General features: G+C 41.2%; 1 protein-coding gene across 1 annotated transcript in view; it reads left to right on the forward strand.

The window, feature by feature from the left end:
- LOC128527483 (hydrocephalus-inducing protein-like) overlaps positions 1–22,812 on the forward strand; it is a 224,907-nt gene that overhangs the window by 120,074 nt on the left and 82,021 nt on the right. The window contains exons 29-33 of the mRNA XM_053499884.1: positions 1,778–1,917; positions 1,994–2,130; positions 2,250–2,377; positions 20,402–20,593; positions 21,623–21,772. Of these exons, the coding sequence (XP_053355859.1) occupies positions 1,778–1,917; positions 1,994–2,130; positions 2,250–2,377; positions 20,402–20,593; positions 21,623–21,772 (747 nt within the window). The remainder of the gene's footprint in view (positions 1–1,777; positions 1,918–1,993; positions 2,131–2,249; positions 2,378–20,401; positions 20,594–21,622; positions 21,773–22,812) is intronic.

The following is a 22,812-nucleotide window of genomic DNA, read 5'->3' on the forward strand; positions in this document are numbered from 1 at the left end:
TTGGCTAATAGAGAAGTGGGAGGGTCCTCGCTGTAGATGGTGAATCCAATTGTTGGCAAATAGCCTTCCCAGCTTGTTAACAAAATTCAACAAATTCATCTGCGAGGTTATGACTGATTCACAAACATGAATCAATTTTACCACGTGGAAAACCAATACAAAGTGGTGTACACTTGAGAAGTGGAACGAAAATTATACATGATTCCCAATTTTTTTTTCTAATTAATAATTAAAAAGTGGGGGTGTGCGTAATTATTCAGCCCCCTTTAGTCTGAGTGCAGTCAGTTGCCCATAGACATTGCCTGATGAGTGCTAATGACTAAATAGAAAGTTATTGAGAAATTTAAAGGCGGCCTAGGCTACAAAAAGATTTCCAAAGCCTTGAACATCCCATGGAGCACTGTTCAAGCGATCATTCAGAAATGGAAGGAGTATGGCACAACTGTAAACCTACCAAGACAAGGCCGTCCACCTAAACTCACAGGCCGAACAAGGAGAGCGCTGATCAGAAATGCAGCCAAGAGGCCTATGGTGACTCTGGACGAGCTACAGAGATCTACAGCTCAGGTGGGGGATTCTGTCCATGAGAAAACTATTAGTCATGCACTGCACAAAGTTGGCCTTTATGGAAGAGTGGCAAGAAGAAAGCCATTGTTAACAGAAAACAATAAGAAGTCCCATTTGCAGTTTGCCACAAGCCATGTGGGGGACACAGCAAACATGTGGAAGAAGGTGCTCTGGTCAGATGAGACCAAAATGGAACTTTTGGGCCAAAATGCAAAACGCTATGTGTGGCGAAAAAAATCACTCTGAACACACCATCCCCACTGTCAAAGATGGTGGTGGCAGCATCATGCTCTGGGGGTGCTTTTCTTCAGCAGGGACAAGGAAGCTGGTCAGAGTTGATGGGAAGATGGATAGAGCCAAATACAGGGCAATCTTGGAAGAAAACCTCTTGGAGTCTGCAAAAGACTTAAGACTGGGGCGGAGGTTCACCTTCCAGCAGGACAACGACCCTAAACATAAAGCCAAGGCAACAATGGAATGATTTAAAACAAAACATATCCATGTGTTAGAATGGCCCAGTCAAAGTCCAGATCTAAATCCAATCGAGAATCTGTGGCAAGATCTGAAAACTGCTGTTTACAAACGCTGTCCATCTAATCTGACTGAGCTGGAGCTGTTTTGCAAAGAAGAATGGGCAAGGATTTCAGTCTCTAGATGTGCAAAGCTGGTAGAGACATGCCCTAAAAGACTGGCAGCTGTAATTGCAGCAAAAGGTAGTTCTACGTTCTAAGTATTGACTAAGGGGGGTGAATAATTACGCACACCCCACTTTTCAGTTATTTATTTTAAAAAATGTTTGAAATCATGTATGATTTTCGTTCCACTTCTCACGTGTACACCACTTTGTATTGGTCTTTCAAGTGGAATTCCAATAAAACTTTATCATGTTTGTGGCTGTAATGTGACAAAATGTAGAAAAGTTTAAGGGGGCCGAATACTTTTGCAAGTCACTTTTGTACTGGAGTGCTTAGGACCACCAAATTGCCAAAAGTTTTTATATAGATTGTAACACTTCTTAAAGATTACATAATCTTGTGCATTGCAACATTAACACCTATTCTCTTATTTATTATGCATTTTTTTCCCACATGTGAATGTACCACACAATTGTTACATTAAAAATATTAATAATACCCCAAATTGGAAAAGGTTAATCTTTATTATCCAATAATTGTATACAAGTATGTATGTTTTTTGTGCATTTGTGCAGTACGATGTTCTGCTGCAGATGGAACTTGACAGGCTTCTAGTCAAGGAAAACTCTATAGCCACTGAGAAATCCCAAAGAGACTCTGTGCAAAGTGAAACACCTGGATCTATTTCCAGCATGTGGCGCAAAAAGCTCAGCAGGTAACATTACATAACATCATTAAAGATCCCTGTGTTCATTAAAAGGAAATGTTTTTTAAATATACTTTCCTAACAGGTTTATTTTGCCTGAGTACCTTCTGGACTTCGGTTATGTGATTCAAGGCACTGTCTCTACTCACATTGTCAAAGTGACAAACACTGGGCCTCTCCCAGTGTCCTTCAGAGCAGATCGACGTTCTCTGGCAGGCACAGGTTGGTCTGTGCACCATGCAATAGCTTTTGGGTATACGTTCTCAGAAACTGAACCTATTTTCTGATAGAGTGACATTTACACAACAGTGCACACAAAATTAGGTTTATATTTTTTACAGGATTTAGCACAGAGTTGGACAAGGTCAAGAATCTACCCTACTGTGAGACAGAGACACTTGAGGTGAAGTTTGATCCACAAGGTGCAAATCTAGAGCTTGGAGAGATATGTGCTGTCCTGCCTATACAGGTGGGTTTGCCATACAAAAGAGCATTAATATCTAATGGTGAACCCATTGACTTGTCATGACTGGAGTCTGTGATACACAATTATACTGGAGGTGCTGTTTTCAGTCTGTACTGACTGAGGCCTTCTGGTAGGAAGTTCCAGAATCTAATTACAGAGGGAGGTGTTTGTTCAACAGGTTCAGCTTCTCAATCAAATTCAGCACACAGTCACTTTAACATACATCATTGCACTGTTATCACATTTTACTACATAATTGTTTATAAATTTATATTTATAATAATATTTATTATTATTAGTCTTCTTAGTCTAATTTGGATTTTGTAAATACTTATTCTTTAGGTCTTTTTTCTTCTCCTTAAAAATCTTCACTGTCTGTGGTTTGTTGCAATTGCATTTCACTACTGTTGTACTTGTACAACCATGTATGTGACAAATAAAATTCTTGAAACCTGAATTGGAGTGTTGGGAGATGATAGTATTGAATGCTGAACAGAAATCTATGAGCAGCATTCAAACGTACAGTAGGGGTCCTTGTTGTCTTGGTGTGTGAGGGCCAGATGGAGTGTGGTGGAGATGGCTTCATCCATGGAACGTTTGGCACAGTACGCAAACTACAGTGGGTCCAGTGAGGGGCGCAGTAGGGTCTTGATGTGTCCCATGACAAGCCGCTCAAAGCACTTCAAGATGATAGGTGTAAGTGCAACAGGACAGTAGTCATTAAGACAGGACATAAAAGAGTTCTTCGACATGGGCGCGATGTTGGTGGTCTTGAAGAACAAGGGAGCAATAGTGCTGCTCAGAGAGATGTTGATGTCGGTAAAAACATCGGTCAGCTGTTCAGCACCTACTCTGAGCACTCTTTGTACCCCGCTTTGGAGTCTCGGGTCTTTAAAAATGGACGCACCTCCGCTCTTGAAGGTGTTCTAGGAGAAAGTGGCATCATTCACCTGCTTTAGAAGCGGTTTTGAATGCCTGGCCAGTGGTCTGTGTGCTGAAATTAGCATAACAGAAATGTGGTCTGAGTATGTGAGGTGGGGATGGGGCTCTGCCCGACATGCACCGGGGATGATTATGTAAAAAGATCCATATAATGATGGAATTTAGGAAGCACTGACTTGAGATTTGCATTGTTGAAATCTCCAGAGATAATAAACAGTCCACCCTTGGGTTTGCAGTTCACTGATCTTGCTATACAGTTTACAGATCTCCTCCTTAGCATTAGCTTTAAGTGGAATGTACACACCAATAATGAAAATTGTGGTGAATTCCGACAGCAAACAAAAGGGATCCCGCGACTTGTCGCGGCTGTGCACGGCAAGCTGTAAAAATGCCCCACATTACCCTAGGGGGCAGTCATGTTTCAGTCTAAAGTATTGTGTGTCTACTGAAGCCAAAAATGTGTTATCTCTCTTAGGCGCCCATTGACAGCAAGCGACAGAGCTCATAAACATGTCAAGCTCAAACTGTAAATACTGATATGTATTTTTTTTTCTTCTCTCCTTTAATGATGATACTTCTTTGACTTCACTTTCTCTATTCAGTATTATTATTATTATTATTATTAGTAGTAGTAGTGCTCTGAATTTATTATTATTGTTATTATTCTTATTATTATTGTAACGCACCCGCACGTGTGTGCAAAAAGACGAAGTACAACAAAGAATACAAAAATGTATGATATGTTAGCCATTAGTTACATTAATTAACATAACATTAATGTTTTATTGTGTTTATGCGCTTTAAATATACACTAAACAATAAACACTAAGTGAAAGTGAGCTTTTTGATCAAAAGGCTGATAAACGCGCGGACAGATATAAGCAGATTTATCAATAAAACTACAGACATGAAAGGAAACAAATACAAAAATATGTGCTACTCGCTGAATACAATGCGACAGGATGCAGAATCATTCAGTCATTTATATTGCCGTTGTTTTAGAGACCTTTACTAAAGCATTCGCTAGTTAGTAAGTAAGTAAGCAAATAAAAGATAAATGAATAAATAGCTTTAAATGGTACTTCAGCGGAGTAAAAGTACCCTAACATGAGTTAGAGTATGAGACGCACGGGCGAACACACACTATCTCTCCGTGCAGATACACCGCGCAGGGAACAAATGAACAACAGGTCTTCACTTCGTAATACACCTGGCCATAAATAAAAATGAATATTTGGGCCTAAAAAAGATGCTTTAAAATTTATCTAAAATTCATTCATCGGCGTGTATAAACCCGCGGCTCGCACTTTCACTTAACAAAAGGCAGCGTTTTGATCAAAAGGATGATAAACGCGTGCAATTTAGCAATAAAAATGCAGACATAACCACCATAAATGAATACAACAAACAACTATATAGGCTACTCGCTAGATAAACGCTGGCTTTTCCAACATGCCAGCGCGCTCCGGTGTAAGCCGATTTGTTCAAATCACCCATATTAGAGAATATACAGAATATAGAAAAATTATATAGAGAAAGACATTCGTATTATGCTGTATAGTAAATAAAAAGAAAAGTATTAAGTCTGATTTAATCAAAAAAAATTTTTTTATCTTTTTTAGGCAGAGATGTCCGCTTTGTCTTGTTAGTTCATCTAAAACCCCCCTACAGTATTTGCTAACAGCACACACAGTTTAATAAATTCACAACTATCGTGAATGAAAGGTGAGAAGAGATTCTGCAGAATCTTCTGACACAATGCTTGCTCTGAAGGACGATACTCGACAAGAATATAGAGAATAAGAATCGTATTTATAATAAGATACTTAATTAAATAATAAAATTATATTAAATAAGGACTTTATCTAAATGCTAGACCAAATTTCTTATTCACTGCTAAAGTAGTTAAATATGCTTACAGTACACTGTAACTGCATGTAATGTAAAATATGAAGAAAACAGTATTAGACACAAATATATGATATGGTAGTATATGCAATGAAAAAGCTATTTACACATGAGTGCTCACATATAAAGCAAACGCAATTATTAATCTATTGTGTATATTTACCTTCATTCAGCCGTTTAAGTTATATAAAAAATATTGTGCCTACCTGCCCACTATTGTTTTCTGTTCAAATTTAAAGATGCCCACGCGTGTCTGCAAATAGATGAAATACAACAAAGAATACATAAGTGAATAATCTTTAATAAAATTAGCCTAATATAATAATATTTCAAATGCTGAAGCAAACATGATTTTGTTTTAGTCTATACGCTGAATACAACGCGAAAGCGCGCTCCGAGGTGTCACCCACAGTTACTGTAATCCCTCTTCTTACTTTTCATTTACGATAGATGTGAAGTTATCAAACCGGTATCGTTGATCGGGGAATTCGCAGAATTGAGGGGTTTAAAACGATTTAACAAGACTGCTGTCGCGCTGTATATACTGTACACGCATCACGCATTTATCAGCCTTTTGATCAAAACACTGTCTTTTGTAAAGTGAAAGTACTTTACAAAAGACGAACAGCTTTATTTTAGTCATAAATTCACAATCACATCACATTTCAGCTATTATTACCAGCCGTGGTTAAATAATGGATAAAATGATTATTTAATGCTGGACACAAACAGCAAAAAACATAATTAAAAAGCCTGAAGCATTTGTGTTCATAAAATAATATTTACTTAATATAATAATATCCAGTATCCAGTAATATATATATATATATATATATATATATATATACTCAGCAAAAAAAGAAAGGTCCCTTTTTCAGAACTGTGTATTTCAACAATAATGTTGTAAAAATCTAAATAACTTTACAGATCTTTATTGTAAAGGGTTTAAACAATGTTTTCCATGCATGTTCAATTAACCATAATCAATTAATTAACATGCACCTGTGGAATGGTCGTTAAGACCTTAACAGCTTACAGAAAGTAGGCATTTAATGTCACAGTTCTAAAAACGCAGGACACTAAAGAGACTTGTCTACTGACTGTGAAAAACATCCACAGAAAGATGCCCAGGGTCCCTGCTCGTCTGCGTGAACATGCATTAGGCATGCTGCAGGGAGGCATGAGGACTGCTGATGTGGCTAGGGCAATAAATCGCCATGTCCGCACTGTGAGACGCCTAAGACAGCACTACAGGGAGACACGAAGGACAGCTGATCATCCTCGCAGTGGAAGACCACGTGTAACAACACCTGCACAGGATCGGTACATCCGAATATCACACCTGCGTGACAGGTACAGGATGGCCACAACAACTGCCCGAGTCACACCAGGAACACACAATCCCTCCATCAGTGCTCGGACTGTCCGCAATAGGCAGTCCATGAGGAGGAGATGCACTGCAGTACTTCAAGCAGCTGGTGGCCACACCAGATACTGACTGGTACTTTCGATTTCGAGCCTCCCTTCATTCAGGGACACATTGTGAAACATTTTTAGTTTATGTCTTTTTGTGTTGACTCTTTTAGTGTTCATACAAATATTTACTCATTAAGTTTACTGAAAGTAAAAACAGTTAAAAGGGAAAGGACATTTCTTTTTTTGCTGGGTATATGAATATATATAGTGAGTATAGTTATATATATATAGTTCATTCATGTCTTTTGATGATGTTGACACATTTTTACGTTTTAAGTAAGATATGTTGGCATATTTACGAATCAGGACATTCGCATAGTTAACACTATCAGATATAATAATAATAATAATAATAATAATAATAATATAAAGCACATATACACACATTTATTATGAATGATCTGTTGTACAACAAAATAAAATTCATGTTTGCTTCAGCATTGGAAAAAAAATTGTTTAGGCTAACTAATTATACACAATTCTTCATTGTACTTGGTCTGGGTTTTGGATAAGGTACTTTCATGCGCCATCTGGCGGATATTCAGTGAAGCACAACACATTTATTTAAATTCCCAAATGTTGCTTGCGGCAAGTCGTGCCACGCCGCGCGCCAAATTGCGACATCTCGCGAAAAAACACGCATTCTTAATGGCCACATCTGTCCAAATATGCACTGGATACTTTGATGTAATCAGACACATAACTGCTCATAATGTCGTTTTTACTCAACATTTTGCTTCATTCATGGTGCAGATTTAACTACAGACAAATACAGAAGGACTGAAAAAGTTCCAAAAAATTCTGTCCAGCCGAAATCAGCTGGATAGACATAAAGACAGACATACAGAGTGACATACTGTACAGACAGATTTTTTTCTGAGACTGGTTTTGGGTCCTCTAACATATGAAACATACAGATATAATTCATTGGCGAGTTCTGTCCAATGTACAAACTACAGACAAAACCTTTCTTTTATTTATATAGATGTAAAGCAGTCACTACACCAAATATTCCATACAGTCAAATTCATATACAGTTGTACAAAGACATAATTTATGTCTTATGAAGACTCTTGGCTTTAATTCAAAAAATTAAATTGAAGATGAAATTGGACAAACTAACAATCATAAATATTAGGATTTTTTTTCCTGATACTTGCTCAAACATTTTATAGCCATTGAGGGCTATAATAATATAAATATAAAATGTTTCCAGATTTATCTTCAGAAAGTACAGTAAAAGGTGGTTGAGGTCAGGGGACTGCCTGGGCTTTTTAGGAACAGTCCAAAGGTCCTTTTTTAGGGACCTTCTTTTTGGCATCCTTCACATTTATATTTAGGCAAGTGGGGCGGTGGGAAGTGGGTCGTTGAGGGGGGGGGGGGAGTTTGTTTCACCATCTAGGTGCCAAACAGAAAAGAGTCCAGATGAATGACTTCCTTGATCCCTGAGAGATGGTGGAACGAGGCGAGCAGTACTGGAGAATCGGAGGGAACGTAGTGTATGGTGTGATTAGAGCAGAGAGGTAAAGTGGGTGCTGGGCCATTTTTAGCTTTGGAGGCGAGCATCAGTGTTTATCGAGGGACAAATCTAGCATTTGAATAGTCTGTGGAGGAAGAAATGGGCAGATTCTTATGATGTTGTAAAGAAGAAATTGACAAGACCGAGTAAGGTTAGTGATGTGTGGGGAAAATAACAGATGGTTGTCCACAATTACCTCAAGATTGTGGCTAAATGGGTTTTGTCCAGGAATATCACAAGGTCTTGACCTGGGGATGAACAGCAGTTTGGTTTTACTCAGATTAAGCTTTAGCTGATGAGCTGCTATTCAGGATGAGATGTCTGCCAGACATGCTAAGATCCAGGAGGAAACCTAAGTGTCTGAGGGAGGAAAGAAGAGAATAATTTGTCATCTGCATAACAATGGTATGAAAATCCATGCTATGATATGACCTTACCGAGAGACCAGGTATAGAGGTATTAGGACTGAATATTGACAGAAGCTAATAAATACAAATTCAATACTTGGAATCAATTCCAGACCATTTAATTTCATAGTTTGTGAAAAAATAAGTAAGACACAGGTCACACGTTAAACAGGCCACACATGTCGCCACACCCCCTGCCAGCTCCCCAGAACATGCTCTGAGGGCGCATCCAGGGATACCATCAGGCCCTGCAGCTTGCGTTGACTGTTTTCTAATGGTTGCATGTAGTTCTTTCATTGCAAGCTTGGCATTAGTATCTGGTGGGATATTAACAGCAGTAACAATAGTTTATGTGAATTCTTTGGCCAAATAAAAGGGTCTACACTTAACTATAAGAAGTTCTATGTTAGGTGAGCAGTGTCTCCTAGTGATAACAGAGTCTGTACACCAAGATTTGTTAAATACACAGTTCTCCACCTCTGGTCTTTCCGGAGTCATCTGTCGGCCAGTTTGCCCAAAAAACGTAGCATTCAGTTAGCACAAACAGCACTCTCCGGAATGCTGCTATTCAACCATGTTTCTGTAAAAATCATGATTTTGGAGTCCATATTCCTCTTTTTGCTGGAAATGCGTAGTTGTAGCTCATCCATATTGTTGACAAGTAACTGAACATTAGTGAAAAAATTGCTTGGTCTCAACCCCGCCTGTGGGCACTTCCACCCTACCAGGCAGAGCAAACAGCCTTCTGTGTTTGGAGATTTCTAGGATGAGTCAGAAATCAGCTATAGAGTTAGAGCCATAGAATGGCATAGTCTAATGTCTAATAGTTTTTGCCCATTGTAGGATGTTAAAACAAGGCTTTTCTGAGTGAACAAACTGGAAAGGAGCAGAGAAATCACTGCTAAAGATTCAAGATTCAAGATGGCGCCGGTGAGGTCGGCTGCCGTCGCGACTGCTCCGACCACCTTTTCTTTGTTTTTGTTCTTTAAGTTAGTTTACAGCGTTTTAAAACCGGCAAAATTACCACCATGGGGTACATTAGTTATGATAGAGACACTCTTGTTTCTATTGGTATACAATGTACTCACAATTCGACGTTTTTAACTCCGGATCCGAGCTGGCCGAGTGAGATCCTGAGGGACAACAAAGGACGCGACGCGAAGCGGCGGCCCCGAGGGAAACGAGCCGGCGTCAGGAACAGGCTGAGAGCCCGTGCACACCGCACACCTCTGCCTAGCATCCTGCTCGCCAACGTCCAGTCACTGGAGAACAAGCTCGATGACCTCAGGGCCAGGATAAAGTTCCAGAGAGACATTCGGGACTGCAATCTCCTCTGCTTCACCGAGACATGGCTGAACCCAGCGGTGCCGGACCACGCCATCCAGCCGGCCGAGTTCTTCTCGGTTCACCGCATGGACAGGACGCGGGACTCGGGGAAGTCAAGAGGAGGCGGCGTGTGTTTAATGGTGAACAGCAGCTGGTGCAACAGCGCGAGCGTTGTTCCTCTCACACGCTCCTGCACACCAAACCTGGAACTACTGTCCATCATGTGTCGTCCTTTTTACCTTCCTCGGGAGTTTACATCGGTCATAATCAGCGCCGTTTATATTCCACCACAAGCGGACACGGACTCTGCCTTATGCGAGCTGCATGAGGCACTCACACAACAACAAACACAACACCGGGACGCTGCGCTTATTGTGGCGGGGGACTTTAATAGTGCCAACCTCAAACGTGCAGCGCCGAACTTTTATCAGCACATCACCTGCCCCACCAGGGGCGAAAGGACACTGGACCACTGTTACACTACAGTCAAGGACGGCTACAAGGCACAATCTTGTCCACCGTTTGGTAAATCCGACCACGCCGCCATCTTCCTCATGCCAAAATACAAACAAAGGCTGAAACAGGAAGTTCCGGTTCAGAGGGAGGTCGCGCGCTGGACGGACCAATCGGTGGCTGCGTTACAGGACGCACTCGATGACGCAGACTGGGACATGTTCAGAAACAGCTCCGACGATGACGTCAGTGTGTTTACGGAAGCGGTTGTGGGATTCATCGGGAAACTAGCGGATGATACCGTAGAAAAAAAGACTATTAAAACGTTTCCCAACCAGAAGCCGTGGGTGGATAAAACCATCCGCGACGCTCTGAGATCTCGCACCGCTGCCTACAACACGGGACTCGCGTCGGGGGACATGGCTGCGTCATACAGCGTCCGGAAGGCGGTGAAAGAGGCGAAGCAGCGCTACGGTAGGAAACTAGAGTCACAACTCCAACAGAGTGACTCTAGGAGCCTGTGGCAGGGATTAAGAACAATAACGGATTATAAAGCACCAACATCCGGTATGATAAACGCAGACGTGTCTCTGGCAGACGAGTTGAACACTTTCTATGCTCGCTTCGAGGCTGCAGCTAAGGACGCTAGCGATGCTAATGCTAGCGGCGCTAACGGCTGCAGACAGGAAGTCACTGCCAGCACCGGAAGCGCGTTCATCATCACCGAGCATGACGTGAGGAGAGCCTTCAAGAGAGTGAACACCAGGAAAGCAGCAGGACCAGATGGCATCTCAGGCCGCATTCTCAGAGCCTGCGCAGACCAGCTAGCACCTGTGTTCACTGAGATATTTAACATCTCTTTATCTCAGTCGGTGATCCCCACATGCTTCAAAGAATCCATCATTGTTCCTGTCCCAAAGAAACCTCATCCTGCTTCCCTCAATGATTATCGCCCTGTAGCCCTCACTTCAGTAGTGATGAAGTGCTTTGAACGCCTGGTCAGAGACTTCATCATCTCTTCACTACCAGACACACTCGACCCACTACAGTTTGCTTATCGTCCAAACCGTTCCACGGACGATGCAATCTCTCATCTCCTCCATACATCTCTCACTCACCTGGACTCTCGGAGGGGGAATTATGTGAAAATGCTCTTCATCGACTACAGTTCTGCATTTAATACCATAATTCCCTCCACACTTACCACCAAGCTGGAGCACCTGGGACTCAGCTCATCCATGTGTCAGTGGATCTCCAATTTTCTGACTGGCAGACCACAGGCAGTAAGGATGGGCGGACATGTCTCAGCCTCCCTCACTCTCAGCACTGGAGCCCCCCAGGGTTGTGTTCTGAGCCCCCTGTTGTACTCTCTGTACACCCACGACTGCGTGGCCACTACCAGCTCCACCACCATCATCAAGTTTGCTGACGACACTGTTGTGGTGGGCCTGATCACGAACAACGATGAGACGGCCTACCTGGAGGAGGTTGGAAATCTGGAGAACTGGTGCCAGAGAAACAATCTCCTCCTGAACGTCAGTAAGACAAAGGAGCTGATAGTGGACTTCAGTACAAAGCAGGTGAGGAACTACCAGACCCCCGTCATCAACAGGAGCCCAGTGGAGAGAGTGGACAGCTTCAGATACCTCGGTGTTCACATCACGCAGGACCTGGCATGGTCCTGTCACATCAACACCGTGGTAAAAAAGGCCCGGCAGACTTTGAACTGCCCTCCAAGGTGCTCAGGAATTTCTACTCCTGCACCATAGAGAGCATCCTGACGGGAAATATCACGACCTGGTTCGGGAACAGCACCATGCAGGACAGACGAGCTCTACAGAGGGTGGTGCGATCAGCTAAACGCATCATCCGCATCGAGCTCCCTGACCTGCACTCGATCTACAGCAAGCGGTGCTTGACCAAGGCCAGGAAGATCGTGAAGGACCTCAGTCACCCCAATAACGGACTGTTTACTCTGTTGTGGTCTGGGAAGCGATTCCGCTCCTTGAAGACCAACACAGAGAGACTAAGGAGGAGCTTCTTCCCACAGGCGATAAGGTCACTCAACCACAACCACGAACTAACACAATCTTTCCATAATTGATCAAATCTATCAATCCTTTTACATCCATGAACACTATGGACAATTACACGCTCACCTTCCCTCATATCTACACTACATTTTGTACATCTACATCCTGGACCATTGCACAAAGACACTTTAATAACTTTGCACACCTACCTTCACAACTACACTACATGTTTACGTTTACATCCTGGACCAGTGCACAAAGACACTTTAATAACCTCTGCACAAAGACACTTTCTTCTATGCATATTTGCACACCAGTACAGTATATTTCAATTTGTACAGTATATTTCTATTTTTATGCACATCATATTTCTATGTACAGTATATTTCTATTTTTATGCATATCATATTTCTATTTTTATTTTTAGTTCCATTTTTTTTACTAGCACATTTCTATTTTTATTTTTAGTTCTATTTTTTCCTAGTTTAATTTAATTTTTTTATTTAATTTTTTTATCGTATTCTTTTATTTATATTTATTTCTTATTTGTAAACTTTAATTCTCTTTTAGGGTCAATAGCAGTCGTATAATACATTTCACTACATTTCGTACTGTGTATGTTTGTGTATGTGACAAATAAAATTTGAATTTGAATTTAAAATGCAAAAAACGGTGAGATGCTGAGCCTCGCGTTGTGCAAGTGTTGTCATCCTAAAGTTACCATAAAAATGCAATAGATTATCAGAAAGAGGTGACTAAAGAAAACCCCAAGAGCCACATCATGTGTCCTATAACCTTCTGTAAGTGCATTAAAAGACTAAAATCAAATCAAATCACTTTTATTGTCACATCACGTTACTGATACGCTGGTACAGTACATGTGAGTGAAATTCTTATGTGCAAGCTACACAAGCAATAGTGGTGTACAATTCTAAGAATAAATATGCATATGAATAAATACAGTACAGTGGAACCTCGGATTACGAGCATAATTCGTAAATCAAAGCACATTTTCCCATAAGAAATAATGTAAATTAAAATTATTCGTTCCACAGTCCCAAAAATAAATACATAAAAATAATTAACACAAAATATAAAGTAAAAATAAAACAAATTAACCTGCACGTTACCTTAAAAAAAGTACAAATAAATCCTGACAGGTAAGTGTTTCCATTTATGCGCACAGGCGCTCTGTGTGTGTGTGTTTTTTCTCTCTCCTGCGCTGCTGAGTGTGTGTTATGTGTGTGCGTGAGCGTAATTTGACACAGTGCCGGTTGTGTGTGAGTGAAGCACCCCCTCTCTGTTTTACTCACACACACACACACACACACACACACACACACACACACACACATTAAAGGCTAGAGAGAGAGAGCGTGAACCGGCATGGTGTCAAATTACATGCGCACACATATAACACATGCACTCAAACACCGAGACACACTAACGACGAGAGAGAGTGTGTGTGTGAACCTGCGTGGTGTAAAATTACACGCGCACAGACATAACACACACACTTTGCAGTGCAAGAGAAAGAAAAACACACACACACACACTCAAACACTGACACACAGTAAAGGCGAGAGAGAAAGAGAGCATGTGTGTGTGTTTGTGTGTGAACCGACGCGGTGTCAATTTACGCGTGCACACATATAACTACGGTGGCCCTGAAGTGCAAAACAAATTAACAAAACTGAAAACAAAATAACAAAACCCAAAACAGAATAACAAATTCAAAACCAAATTAACAAAACTGAAAACAAAATAACTAATATCTGACCGAGGAGTGCAATACAACTTAACAAAACGGAAAACAAATTAAAAACCAAATAACAAAACCCAAAACTATTTTTTTTTGGAGGGGGGGAGTTTTATTTTGTTATTTGGTTTTTAATTTGTTTTCCATTTTGTTAAATTGTATTGCACTTCTCGGCCAGTCAGATATTAGTTATTTTGTTTTCCATTTTGTTAATTTGGTTTTGAATTTTTTTTTTTCTTTTTGCTTTTGTTATTTTGTTTTCAGTTTTGTTAATTTGTTTTGCACTTCAGGGCCACCGTATATAACACACACACACACTGAAGCGCAAGAGAAAGAAAAACACACACACACGGATTGATTATACCAGTAAGAGACGAGCACTAAGACCCAGCAGGGGGGATGAATACCCGCTGCGCAAGAGAGAGAAAAACCATTGGCTCAGTTGTGATGACGCGACGCTCAGTGTTAAAACAAGAAGCGCATGTGTTATACATGATACTCTGTGCTCGTAAACCACGACAACGCTCGTTTTTTAAGTCAAAATTTATTAAAAATCTTTGCTCGTCTTGCGAAACACTCTTAACAAACTTAATGTGTAAATATTTGTCAACACCATAAGACATAAACTAAAAATGTTTCACAATGTGTCCCTGAATAAAGGGAGGCTCAAAATAGTACCAGTCAGTATCTGGTGTGGCCACCAGCTGCTTGAAGTACTGCAGTGCATCTCCTCCTCATGGACTGCCTATTGCGGACAGTCTGAGCACTGATGGAGGGATTGTGTGTTCCTGGTGTCACTCGGGCAGTTGTTGTGGCCATCCTGTACCTGTCACGCAGGTGTGATATCCTGATGTACCGATCCTGTGCAGGTGTTGTTACACGTGGTCTTCCACTGCGAGGATGATCAGCTGTCCTTCCTGTCTCCCTGTAGCGCTGTCTTAGGCGTCTTACAGTGCGGACATGGCAATTTATTGCCCTAGCCACATCAGCAGTCCTCATGCCTTCCTGCAGCATGCCTAATGCACGTTCACACAGATGAGCAGGGACCCTGGGCATCTTTCTTTGGGTGACAAGTCTCTTTAGTGTCCTGCGTTTTTAGAACTGTGACCTCAAATGCCTACTTTCTGTAAGCTGTTAAGGTCTTAACGACCATTCCACAGGTGCATGTTAATTAATTGATTATGGTTAATTGAACATGCATAAAAAACATTGTTTAAACCCTTTACAATAAAGATCTGTAAAGTTAATTGGATTTTTACAACATTATTGTTAAAATACACAGTCCTGAAAAAAGGACGTTTCTTTTTTTGCTGAGTATATATACAAATTAATGTGAATATATATATATATATATATATATATATATATATATATATATATACAGTGGTGTGAAAAACTATTTGCCCCCTTCCTGATTTCTTATTCTTTTGCATGTTTGTCACACTTAAATGTTTCTGCTCATCAAAAACCGTTAACTATTAGTCAAAGATAACATAATTGAACACAAAATGCAGTTTTTAAATGAAGATTATGTTATTAAGGGAGAAAAAAAACTCCAAATCTACATGGCCCTGTGTGAAAAAGTAATTGCCCCCCCTTGTTAAAAAATAACTTAACTGTGGTTTATCACAGTTAAAAGTTCAATTTCTGTAGTCACCCCCAGGCCTGATTACTGCCACACCTGTTTCAATCAAAAAATCACTTAAATAGGAGCTACCTGACACAGAGAAGTAGACCAAAAGCACCTCAAAAGCTAGACATTATGCCAAGATCCAAAGAAATTCAGAAAAAAATGAGAACAAAAGTAATTGAGATCTATCAGGCTGGTAAAGGTTATAAAGCCATTTCCAAAGCCTTGGGACTCCAGCGAACCACAGTGAGAGCCATCATCCACAAATGGCAAAAACATGGAACAGTGGTGAACCTTCCCAGGAGTGGCCAGCCGACCAAAATTACCCCAAGAGCGCAGAGACAACTCATCCGAGAGGCCACAAAAGACCCCAGGACAACAACTAAAGAACTGCAGGCCTCACTTGCCTCAATTAAGGTCAGTGTTCACGACTCCACCAAAAGAAAGAGACTGGGCAAAAACGGCCTGCATGGCAGATTTCCAAGGCGCAAACCACTTAAGCAAAAAGAACATCAAGGCTTGTCTCAATTTTGCTAAAAAACATCTCAATGATTGCCAAGACTTTTGGGAAAATACCTTGTGGACCGATGAGACAAAAGTTGAACTTTTTGGAAGGTGCGTGTCCCGTTACATCTGGCGTAAAAGTAACACAGCATTTCAGAAAAAGAACACCATACCAACAGTAAAATATGGGGGTGGTAGTGTGATGGTCTGGGGTTGTTTTGCTGCTTCAGGACCTGGATGGCTTGCTGTGATAGATGGAACCATGAATTCTACTGTCTACCAAAAAATCCTGAAGGAGAATGTCCGGCCATCTGTTCGTCAACTCAAGCTGAAGCGATCTTGGGTGCTGCAGCAGGACAATGACCCAAAACACACCAGCAAATCCACCTCTGAATGGCTGAAGAAAAACAAAATGAAGACTTTGGAGTGGCCCAGTCAAAGTCCTGACCTGAATCCTATTGAGATGTTGTGGCATGACCTTAAAAAGGCGGTTCATGCTAGAAAACTCTCAAATAAAGCTGAATTACAACAATTCTGCAAAGATGAGTGGGCCAAAATTCCTCCAGAGCTCTGTAAAAGACTCGTTGCAAGTTATCGCAAACACTTGATTGCAGTTATTGCTGCTAAGGGTGGCCCAATCAGTTATTAGGTTCAGGGGGCAATTACTTTTTCACACAGGGCCATGTAAGTTTGGATTTTTTTTCTCCCTAAATAATAAAAACCATCATTTAAAAACTGCATTTTGTGTTTACTTGTGTTATCTTCGACTAATAGTTAAATGTGTTTGATGATCAGAAATATTTAAGTGTGACAAACATGCAAAAGAATAAGAAATCAGGAAGGGGGCAAATAGTTTTTCACACCACTGTATATATATATACCTTTTCTTTGTTTTTGTTTTTTAAGTTAGTTTTCAGCGGTTTTAAATTGGCAAAATCACCACCATTGAGTACATTAGGTATGATAGAGACACTTTTGTTTCTATTGGTTTACAATGTACTCAAAATTCGAAGTTTTTTACTCTGGATCTGAGTTCTTCTTGGTTCACCGCATGGACAGGACACAAGACTCGGGGAGGTCAAGGGGATGTGGCGTGTGTTTAATGGTGAACTACAGCTGGTGCTTCTCAGTTGTTTCTCTTACACGCTCCTGCACACCAAATCTGAAACTACTGTCCATCATGTGTCATCCCTTTTATCTACCTAGGGGGTTTACATCGGTCATAATAAGTGCCGTTTATATTCCACCACAAGCAGACACGGACACTGCCTTATGTGAGCTGCATGAGGCACTCACACAGCACCAAACACAACACCGGGACGCCGAACTTTTATCAGCACATCACCTGCCCCACCAGGGGCGAAAGGACACTGGACCACTGCTGTACAACGGTCAAGGACGGCTACAAAGCGAGAGCCCAGTGGAGAGAGTGGAAAGATTCAAATACCATGCAGGACAGACGAGCTCTACAAAGGGTTGTGCGATCAGTTGAGATTAGTTGAAGGACCTCAGCCATCCCAACAATGGACTGTTTTTTCTTTTGAGGTCAGAAAAGCGATTCCGCTCCCTGAAGGCCAACACAGAGAGACTGAGAAGAAGCTTCTTCTCGCAGGCGATATGGTCTCTCAACCACACCACCACACAGTACTGACCCACACATGTGGTTTTTACACACACACTGGACATTTTGGACATTCATATACACTAGTGGCCACTGCACAACTACACTTCGTGGTCATCAAATCACTCTATCACAAGTCACTTTAAATAAATCACTTTTAAGCATTTTGCACTGCACAAGACACTTTAAATATGTGGATTGCACAACCCTGAACATTACCATTCTTTTATTACCACTTATTCTAACTCCATTCCACACAAAAATTACATAAATATATACCTACTCGTACAGCCTTTTATTGTTCTATATTTCTTCATATATTCTTCATATATTTTCTATATTGTGTATTTTTTTTTGTACAGTTGTTTTATTTTTCACTTAAATTTTTATATTTTATTTTATTCTTTCCTAGTTAAATTTACCCTTAATTTTAATTTTCATATTTATTTCCTATTCCTATTCAGTCTTTTATTTTTAGGTTACTAGCAGTTGTCTAAGTATTTCAATGCATATCGTACTGTGTATGACTGTGTATGTGACAAATAAAATTTGAATTTGACAGACGCACACAGACACACATACAGTATATATACATACTGTAGCGTTTTACTGCCGGAAAGGATGTTGGAGAGACGAGTGAGCTTAATTGCTGCCCGATGCAATGCTGGGAGTACTTTATTTAACACAGCACTTGTATAGCATGAACAGCACATTCACACGAGAGCCACATCAATTTAGCCTTAGCATAAACCGGAGCATATTCAACAGGTCACACACAGTCCAAAACACAAACCTGGCCGAAGCCACTAACCCAAACACTTCCTCTTAGGAAGCCGCCTTAGAGAAAGCCGGCTACTGGGGTACGCTGTCTCTCGGGCCTGAGAACGTTGCAACAGTAGTCTCGAGGTCCTGTGCCTCGGCATCGCCGTGAAACCTCTGAGACTTGCTCATTGCCTAGCCACGACGGGTAGCCCTGTCCCCGGCTAGGTTCACCTACCGAGTGCCTCTGAGCTGTGGGCTCTTTCGCCGTGATGTTCCGCCATTATGAGTTCATGGACCGCCAGCTCCTCACACGCTGCCTCCTTACGATCACCCGCACCAAACCGGAAGTAAAGCGACTCCCGAAGCTTTGCCCAGTCCTTCGGCTCATCGGCCCGGAGGTCTTCCAGCGCCCGGAGCTCGTCACCCTCCAGCGAGAGTGCTACTCTGATGCCGGTTTCCGCTGGGGACCAGCCCGCGAAGTCGGCGGCTAGCTCCACTTGGGCGAAGAATGCATAGGGTTCGACGGCGCCGTTGTAGGAGAGAAGGCGCAGCTGCAGCTCGCTGGCTGCCGGCGCATGGAGTTGTAGCTTGCTTTGGCGCTGGGACTTTTGATGAGTCCGTTACCGAGATCCAGTGCCAGAATCTTTATTTCGCTGGTTTGCTTTGATCGCCCTGGTTTGCTTGTGCTAGCCCGGTCAGGAAGATACTCTTTCTCCTTCCTTAATTGCTCTGCTACTCGGCGGCCTGCTTGGATCTTTTTTAGGTCCTCAATAGTGCGATCTAACTCGTAACTCTCCATCCCACTTCTGACACCAATGTAGCATTTTACCGCCGGAAAGGATGTTGGAAAGACGAGTGGGCTTAATTGCTGATGAGTGCAATGCTGGGAGTACTTTATTTAATACAGCACTTGTATAGCATGAGCAGCACATTCACAAGAGAACCACATCCAATTTAGCCTTAGCATAAACCAGAGCACATTCAACAGGTCACACACAGTCTAACACACAAACCTGGCCAAAGCCACTAACCCAAACACCCTTCCCCAACAGGGTGAACACATTAAAACCCCCTGCAATGCATGCTAGTCGTCAGCTGCCGCTCCGCCCACGCCACAATACACATATCTACATATACAGTACACATACACACATATTTATACATACACATACACACACGTTTGTGAGAGTGTGTCTACTTGTGTATACTGTAAATGTATAAAGAATGTCCGCAATGAATGTTGTGCAAAAGGCAATTATGTGCAGTATGGAGTGCATAAAACAAAGCAAAGGTAGCAACAATATGAAAAGTTCTATGGTATACTTATTTTTTTTTTTTTATTTCCACCTGTGTTTGGCAATTTGTTGTTGTTTTTTTCTGGTTTTAACATGAGATTATTTTTTTGTTTACAGAGGTTGGTTCTGTAGGATCCACGCAATTGTTATTTAGGCTCTGATAAATAAAACCAATGCAGAAAGTTGTACTTATTCGGATTGTTGGGGGCATATTTTCGAAAATTAGAGAACCACCCCGATGATGGGTTAAGAATAAGAAAATTAATGCAATAAAAACATGACATATACAGAACTTGTACTTTTATTTCATTATAGCATTTCTCCCCTTTAAGACATGTTGGTATTCTTAATTGTAGTGACTCCCTTAATACCTTGCTTTTGGTAATCTACAGGTTTCCGGGGGTCCTACAGTTCAGGTTCGTCTATGTGCAGTGGTTGTAATGCCCTCCTTGACCACCACCACTGACATGTTACAGTTTGATAGTGTTCACTGTGGCATGTGCAAAGTCATTACAATGCAGCTGTACAACCCTGAGCCAGTGCCCTGCAAGTGGAGCATCAAAAAGGAGGATGCCAAGAGAAAGGTAAAGGTACTAGTAAAAATGGCTTTAGGTCATGTAGCATATACATGTGGGTGCAGTCTGCAGCTTGCCCTGGATATTTTGTGATTTCTGGAAGCTTTTGTCACCCAAACAAATTCCCTATATGTTTAAACGTGCCTAATAAAACTATAGGTAATAAAGGACATTCTGATTCTGATACAAGCGTTTATTAAATTCTGTAAATGTACACAATTTTAAGACAGATAATCTCACACGCAAACACAGACAGACAGATAGAAAAAAAGAAAGAAAGAACATTGTGTGGGTCCCCATAGTGCCACCAAAACAACTCTGCTCTACTGAGGCATAGACTCCACAAGATTTTTTCAGGTGTTTTGGGGTATCTGGCAGCTACAGTTGACATTAGCAGCAATTTCTTTAAATCCTTTAGGTTTTGAGGTGGAGCCTTCATGGATTAAACCTGTTTGTCCAGCATATGTCACATCTAACTCACTATCAGATTGAGATCTGGGAAATTTGTCTTGTCAAGTCAACACCATGACATTTTGACATTTTCTTTGAACCATTCCTAAAAAAGGTTTGCAGTGACGTAGGGCAAATTATCTTGCTGAAAGAACCCACTGTAATAAGACAATCTTTTTGTCATAAAGGTTGTACTGTACTTGGTCTGCGACAGTGTTTAGGTGAGAGGTACAGTGCAACAAGGACTGATGCATTAAAAGTTTTTGGTATAGTTGGAATTGTGAACACACTTTGGGCCAATGTTCTACTTTGCTGATCAGCAAACTGTTGCTGTAGATGTGTTAGGAAAATGATTTAAAGCTTTGAAATTCCATTGCACATGATTTTAACCATTATGTAATGGTTTAAATATTAAACATGGCACAAAAGAAAACCCTTAATTCCAGTTATGCATTTTTATAACTTTTGTTTTCCCTTTTGAATTTTAGCTGAAAAGTACCAGATATAAATCTCAGACAATTGTGTTTCAATGCTTTATTTCGTACAATAATCTAACATCAATATGTGTTCCCTTTTTTGTGTGATAAGACTGAGAAGCACATCCCACTTCACCTGAGACAGGAGGCTCTTTTAGAAAAGCTGACATCTTCTATTATCTTTACGATGTGTCCATCCAGTGGTATGCTGTATCCTGGAGACAGGGTCAACATCCAAGTCAAATTCAGTCCAGCTGAAGGGGTAAGAATTATTAGCTGTTTTTGTTTGATCCAGTTACCAGAATTTTTGTCTACGTTTGATTCAGATATACTGTACAGTGGAACCTTGGATTGTGAGTAACTTGCTCTGGGACCATTTTGCAAGACGAGCAAACTCTAGTATGTATAGACTTTGTTTGCTGAGTGTCACATGATCACAAGTGAGCCAATGTTTCTTTTCTGTCTCGCTCTTTGGGAATGTGGATAATTATCTCCCATGCTCAGTCTCATTTCACACATTGTGACCACGTGTGTGTGTGTGTGTGTATGTGTGTGTGTGTGTGTGTGTGTGTGTGTGTGTGCGTGTGTGTGTGCGCACACACTTAAAGCATCTTTTTTATTTAATGCCCAAGTGTAATGACTGATCAAGTCTGTTAAAGAATATATTCAGATAATTTACCCATTTTTGGTCACCCTCTGCCTGAGAGCTGGACTCCTTATAACCAGTGATGGTTTTAAACCTCTTCTACACACCGCTGACAATATTCTGCTGTAGCTGATCCTCCAACTTCTTCTTGTAGCATGCTTTTCCATCCCTGATCTTCTTTCTCAGTTTTCTCTGCACAGTTGTCAGCTCTTCATTGTCTACTCACTGTTACAAAATGGATTAGCGCAATGACTTAATTAAAGCTAGCAGTAGGGACATGAATGCACTCCGGGAACATACCTGAGTAAATGTTCGGGGGAGTGCTTTTGCATCATATCAACATGCAGCCCACCCTGTAGTCTACACAAGTGGCCTATGGTGTTGTGAGCATTTCTTCTTTGTCTTACGGCTGTTCCCTTTCAGGGGTCGCCACAGCGAATCATCTGCCTCCATCTAACCCTATCCTCTGCATACTCTTCTCTGACACCAACTAACTTCATGTCCTCTCTCACTGCATCCATAAATCTCCTTTTTGGTCTTCCTCTAGACCTCCTGCCTGGCAGTTCAAACCTCAGCATCCTTCTACCGATATATTTACAATCTCTCCTCTGAACATATCCAAACCACCTCAATCTGGCCTCTCTGACCAAAACATC

Source organism: Clarias gariepinus, chromosome 7 (genome assembly GCF_024256425.1).
Source record: "Clarias gariepinus isolate MV-2021 ecotype Netherlands chromosome 7, CGAR_prim_01v2, whole genome shotgun sequence".
NCBI lineage: Eukaryota > Metazoa > Chordata > Actinopteri > Siluriformes > Clariidae > Clarias > Clarias gariepinus.